The 6,000-nt window shown below is 40.4% G+C and overlaps 1 protein-coding gene across 2 annotated transcripts in view; it reads right to left on the bottom strand.

Annotated features, from left to right (window-relative positions):
- Positions 1-281: 281 nt before the first annotated feature.
- The window catches only part of HPGDS (hematopoietic prostaglandin D synthase), an 89,663-nt gene continuing 83,944 nt past the window's right edge, over positions 282-6,000 (bottom strand). For both annotated transcript variants that reach the window (XM_019526578.1, XM_019526579.1), the window contains exons 5-6: positions 3,692-3,790; positions 282-909 (exon numbers count right to left, since the gene is read on the bottom strand). In XM_019526578.1, the coding sequence (XP_019382123.1) occupies positions 745-909; positions 3,692-3,790 (264 nt within the window). In that variant the 3' untranslated portion in view covers positions 282-744. The remainder of the gene's footprint in view (positions 910-3,691; positions 3,791-6,000) is intronic.

Genomic DNA, 6,000 nt, shown 5'->3' with positions numbered 1-6,000 from the left:
TTACCTTTTTCCTCCTATTATCTATCTGAACTGGTACCCTTTAGCTTGAGATTCTGATATAAAGTATTGTCAAAATCATGTATTATCTATTAAATGTACTTAGTCCCACTCCATTCCACCCCCATGTGCATATGCACACGTGTACCTGCACATACCTACCTACCCACCCACTACAGAAGCAACAATGAAAGCATAGTAAGATAAGTTAATGAATGTTTTTAGTACGAAGACGACTAGAGTTTGAACATGGAAGGAAGGATGCAAGCTAGCAAATTTATTACTACATTCTCAATCTTACCTTTATTTACTTATTTCAAACATCGTTCCATAAGCAAAGTTCAATAATGTCTTTTTTTTTTTTTTTTACAGAAGTAAAATACAATAGATAATTAAAATATGTAATGCATTCAAAATTCAAGTATGACCAGTGTTATAACCATGGAAAACCAAAAAGTTACCCTTATATTTTGAGCACCCTGTTTTCTAATTAGTTGCATACCTGCTTTTCATGAGCTTTAGCTTGCAATTTTAGAACTGCATTAAATAAAATTTGTTTTCTGTGCTAGTGACATGAATTGAATATTAGGTGTTTAATTTCTGTCTAAATGAGTTGTCCAAGCAGATGGGACAGATTGAATGAAAACGATGGTTATGTTTCTTGTATACTTTGTACCTTAGTAACTTCAGAAGAGCTTAGCCAAAGTGTAGTGTGTAAAATACATTTAAGCATACAAACATTTTAAATCATAAAATTGTCTTTGGTCTTTGTTGAATCCAAGCTGCAATAGCAGGAAGTGCTTGAACTCTTCTTTTAAGGACCCAGAGTTTAGGGTTGCTGTCTTCCAGGTCAGATTTAAGGGACAGAAGTGTTGTACTGCACACATCCCAGTAAAAATCAGCCCAGGTTACCTAGTGAAGACAAAAAAGATAAAGCAACCTAACTAAAATAGGAATTCTGTTGTTTGATGTCATGTTACTAGCATTATGAAATAGGAAGTATCGCCTGAATCTAAAATGCAACTGCAAAAGCTACACTTCAAACCATCTACACTAAACAGCTAAATTGTGTTTAAGGAAAGAGGTCTAGTTTATGTACAGAACAGTTGTATGCAGATTTGTTTTAATTTGCAGCTCAAGGCGTTAGATGGATAATGCCTGCACTACAGATTTTAACAATGTTATAACTTGGGCTGTGGACAGATGTTTGTAGCACAACTGTAACACCTTTGTAACCCTAAAAATGTTAAGGGGACAGATGTGCCCTCTTTAGTATTACAGAAAGATTAAAGAGAAGCTGGACTGAATGGCAGAGTTTCATTCAAATGCAAACAACTGAACTATAGTGAAAGCAACACAAAAAATTGCTGAGTATTTACTGTCAGGGCACTCCATTAGTGACCATGTTCATGTTATTGCTGCTCTACCAGATGTGGCCCATGAAGCCAGTGTGAACAGCTCATCACTGGCATGTCAGTGTATGTGAATATTCCTGCTGCTCTTCCTCCCCTCTTTGCCCCTGCCCTTGGCAGCCCCATGCATGTGCATGCCCATGGGGCTTGGGCTCAGCACAGGACTGACTATAGCACCTGGTAGCAGATAGAAAGATTATTTCAAAGAAAACCTCACTGTTCCTGAGCAGAGCATGCTTCCACTCCCACAATGGTCAAAAGCACATGGCTCTCCCTTTAGGAAGCACTGAGACATACAGAGTCATAGTAAGGTACTATGCAACCCAGTGAGCATCTAAAATAATTTAATTATCTTGTATGATATTATGGTTGGTCTTCTAATTTGTTTGTAATGTTCCTAAAGTTATTCTTACAGAACTTCAAATAATACTACAGAATACAACTTTTTATGTTGTATTAATAAGCCTAAACTTACTGAAAAAGCATGTTTTCTTCTTTATTAATACTTAATACTAGGACATGCTAAAGTATAAAACCATAATGCTTTTTTATGCAGCCCTCAGCCCACTTCTGATTTTTAAGGTTTGGCCTGTATGTTTAAACCAAACAAGACAAAAAAAAAAAAAAAATGGTTCATGTCTTTGGTCACACTGATATTTTCTGTTCATCTATGTCAGCCCATAGATAGACGTCATGCTCTGTAGCACTACAAAAATGGCACAAGCACTACAGAAAATCTGTTTGAAACGGGTATCCAGGTTGTAACCGAACTGCAGCTTGAAACGAGAGCTTCTCTATAGCACTGTTTTGTAGCATCATATGTAACATTATTCAGTTTCATGTCACAGTACAGGGGTTTCTTGCTCCTCTGATATCCATCCCCTACCCTCTTCCAGGGAGAGCAGAAGAGTGTCTGGATCTTTGACAGTGTGTTGGGGGAGCAGAGCTGCAGTCTTGCCAAGACAGAGGCTGCAAGTCTGCTCATTGTGAGCTGTGGAAGCTTGCTGCTTCCCCAGTCTTGCGGTCACTGCAATGGAAGCAGTAAGTTGTCATATTACGCTGTTGCCCTGGTCAGCAGAGCAGCAGCATGCTCTTGGAGAGCTTGCTGCCTTCCGTGGGAAGCTGACAATCTGGCTAGTGGTCCCCATCCTCCAGTAGGAAAAAAGCAGATTGCCAGTGATCAGGCTCCCTTGCGTGGGAATGGAGAGCAGAGGAGGAAGTCCCAGTCACCCCATGGCTAAAGAGTACACTTCTATGGCAACTTTGTATTGCCCCAGCCAGGGGGGCTGTGAATTTGTGCCCCTGTAGTGCTATATTGTTGTAATGTTGTGAAGTGCTGAGGCTCTTGTTACAAATGGTCATCTGTCCACAGCTTGATCTTCTGACTCGGCTGTAGTGGTAGGCTTGTATGTATTGGAGCCAGCGTAAAGTTCCTGTCAATCCCATTCCCATGACTCATAGTGAAAACTATACGGTTCCACCCCTGCCAACAATTCTGACCCAATTCTGGAAGCTTTGGTGAACTCCGGGGTACATGGACGCCCACCCTCTGAGTGTATGGAATGCACCCATGTGCTCTAGGCTTCAAGCAACCTATAACAGCCTGGTCCTAATTTCTAGCCCTTCTGCAGCCCACTTCCTATCTACTGTTTGTAATCGGAGCAAATCACAGGAAGAGGCTAGCAGACTGCAGCCTGTTTATAGCAGGAAGTTACTCAAATCTTGAGAAACACAAGGTGGATAGCCTTCATATGGGAGGTGAGGTAAGACGGAGCTGGGAAAGAATGGCTCATGTGGGTTGGACTGGGTAATGGTGACCCACAGGGATGCCCTGTAGGAAGGGGTGCTGACCTGAACTGTTTTGAAACTGTTTAAAAGGTTTTTTTGACCAATTTCTAATAAATCTATTTGTCAGCCAGCATGGCATCATACTTTTCACAACTATTTTGGAAAGAGTTGTAGTCTGGAAACCTGGGGCTTTTAAGTGATGGATAAAGGGTGTTTTTTCTCCAATTAGGTAGAGTTAATTGGAGAATTAACATCCTTTTGATATATAAGCCTCAGCGAACAGCTGGGATGCCCCAGAAGTGCCACACAACTCTTTGCAGCTCTGTATACCCCCAATTACCTCAAAAAACATTTACTTGCAGGTGAGCAAGAAACCTAATCTGCCTGCTTCTACTGTACCAAAATGAATATTCTCTCCTGTCTGCCTTGCTCACTAAATTGGCAGCTCTTTTAAAAGGTGGGAGCAAGTGGGGAGGGTTGGAAAGCACACTCACAGATTCTCCAACCAGCCAATTTTTGTTTCCTAAGAAATTTTCCAAATCTTGTAGTAGTCCAGGAGCTACATTTGTGAGGAGATCGTTAAATGCTCTTTGCTGCAAAAAAAAGCATAAGAAATTAGCATGAGTTTTAAATCCCATTCTTAAGCTTTTTGAACACACTGTTCTATGAAACAAAAACACAATAAAAATAGAGGTATAACAGTTTTTTCAATAATAGACTTTCTGAGCATGTTCTTATGTTTCCTAGGCTGGAGGTCATAGTTGGTCTACATCTTTGTGATAGACAAAAGGTTAGCATACAGTTAAGGATTAGTAAAACAAATTTAGCAATTCGCAGACTGTAACTGTAGTTGAACAGTTGTACCTCTGGTTGCATGAAAATAATGTACTGTTATATTCAACAAGGCTGATGTGATAAACTGTCTGATACCAGATTCTCAAAGGAGCATTTGTACAGTGTCCTTTCCAACATGCCTAAGTAATTAAACTAAGGGAATCCTCTGACTTGAAACCAGCCCAAACAGCAAAAGGATGTTTGAACCACCAATTTTGGGACACTTACGGCAACTTGCTGCTGTTTCAGATGCCAATCAGTCCTCTAATGTCAAACTTAGTAAGCTGCAAGTTCTGATCCAGTGGGGGTACATCTACGTGTGCTATGAAATTGAAGCAATAAGTTCTGGCACTAATTGCACCGGAGTTTATTGCATTTACACATGTGCATGGGACCACAGCACAATAAGCCAGGTCAGAGCAGCCCCTGCTAGCAGGGACTCTGGGGGGTCAGCCTGCCAGCCCAGGCTGCTCCAACCCAGCTCAATGTGTTGCAGATGCAGGGCTGCAGAGTAAAAAAAACATCTACACGTGCAGGGCTGCAGAGTAAAAAAACAAAACAGCCAAACAAACAAAACCTCCACAGCAGGATAGTACTTGTATTTACAAATACTACCCTGCTGCAGAGTTGATTAGTTTCCTGTGGCCTAACAGGGCCACAAATGTAGTCGCAAGACATTTACTGTGGAGCTAATTAGTCTACTCCACAGTAAACTTCTCATGTAACTGCACCCTGGTTCACCTAGTCCGGTTCAGTCATGTGCCTCTGACAGTAGCTAATGCATAGCTGTAAAGGCCACCCACTCCTGTTTAAAGAAGAGATTTCCAAGTACATTTAGGAAAAAAAATAAATTAGAATGCTTCATTTAGGTACATCTTACATTTGTCCCTCCTGCTCATGTCTTTTGTCCTTGGAGGAGTAGTACTAACAGGGCACATCTACATGTGCATTAATGAGCCATAGTTACTGCATGTTAAATTTAGTACTTGTAACGACAGGTACTAACTCAGTGTGCAGTAACTGGCACTAGCACACACCTTCTTAGTCATGCTAATGTGCAGTAGATTAATTCTACTGTGCATTAGCACACTAGCATGACTTTTGCCATGACACACTAACGTGCAATAGAATTGGTCTACTACACTAAACTCTCATTCTTAATGAGCTCTCATTCTAAGCAACTTGTGTGTAGTCTTCTATAGGTTCATACTATATTGGGTTAAAATATTTCCTTTTATTAGTTGCTAAGTAGATTTCATTTTAATTGGATATTGAGTGCCAGGTTTGCAAGGGTGATCTGATTTTACAAGACCTTCATAAGATTCAGTCTTTTAAGAGTCTTTCTCATACCCACTATTATTTGTCCCTTTCCTAAACTAATCTCTCTAGTCTCCTTCTAGAGAATCTTCTGAAGCCATTGGTTCCTAGGCTTGTTGGACCAGCGGACCACTGTCAAACCTCAACATTTCTCATGGGATCTCAGCATCCTGCTTCCTTATCATTGAACTTTTAAATGAAGAGGTAGAGGGATAAGGAGGCACCATTCATGGTCTACAGTTTGGGAGTCACTGCTGCAACTAATTCAATTGTTCATCTCGCCAGTGTTTAAAATCATACAGCCTTGAGGCCTATCTAGGAACAGGCATAAAGTACTTGCACATAATTTCCACTCCTTCAATTTATTTGCATTTTTCTTACAATGGTTGTCTCATATGTTGACTTGCATGAAAGCATGGTAATTAAAAATATTTACAGCTCTTCCTGCAGGACTGTTTACCAAGTAAGTGTTGTTACTGCAAAAGGAAAGGCATGTTAACTGCTTTGTTTTGTCTGAGGCATTGCATTCAATGGAATTTTTCTGTCTGTAATGTACCAGTTCTTGAAAACTGCCTCTGACCAGTTCCAAAAATTCAGAGAATGTTCTAAGTCTCAATAGGAAAAAGCCAACTGGGCTTAGTGAGAATCAGAA

This window comes from Gavialis gangeticus, unplaced genomic scaffold (assembly GCF_001723915.1).
Source record: "Gavialis gangeticus isolate Ggan-Ray unplaced genomic scaffold, GavGan_comp1, whole genome shotgun sequence".
NCBI classification, from domain to species: domain Eukaryota; kingdom Metazoa; phylum Chordata; order Crocodylia; family Gavialidae; genus Gavialis; species Gavialis gangeticus.
This window is presented reverse-complemented; position numbering and strand designations above follow the sequence as displayed.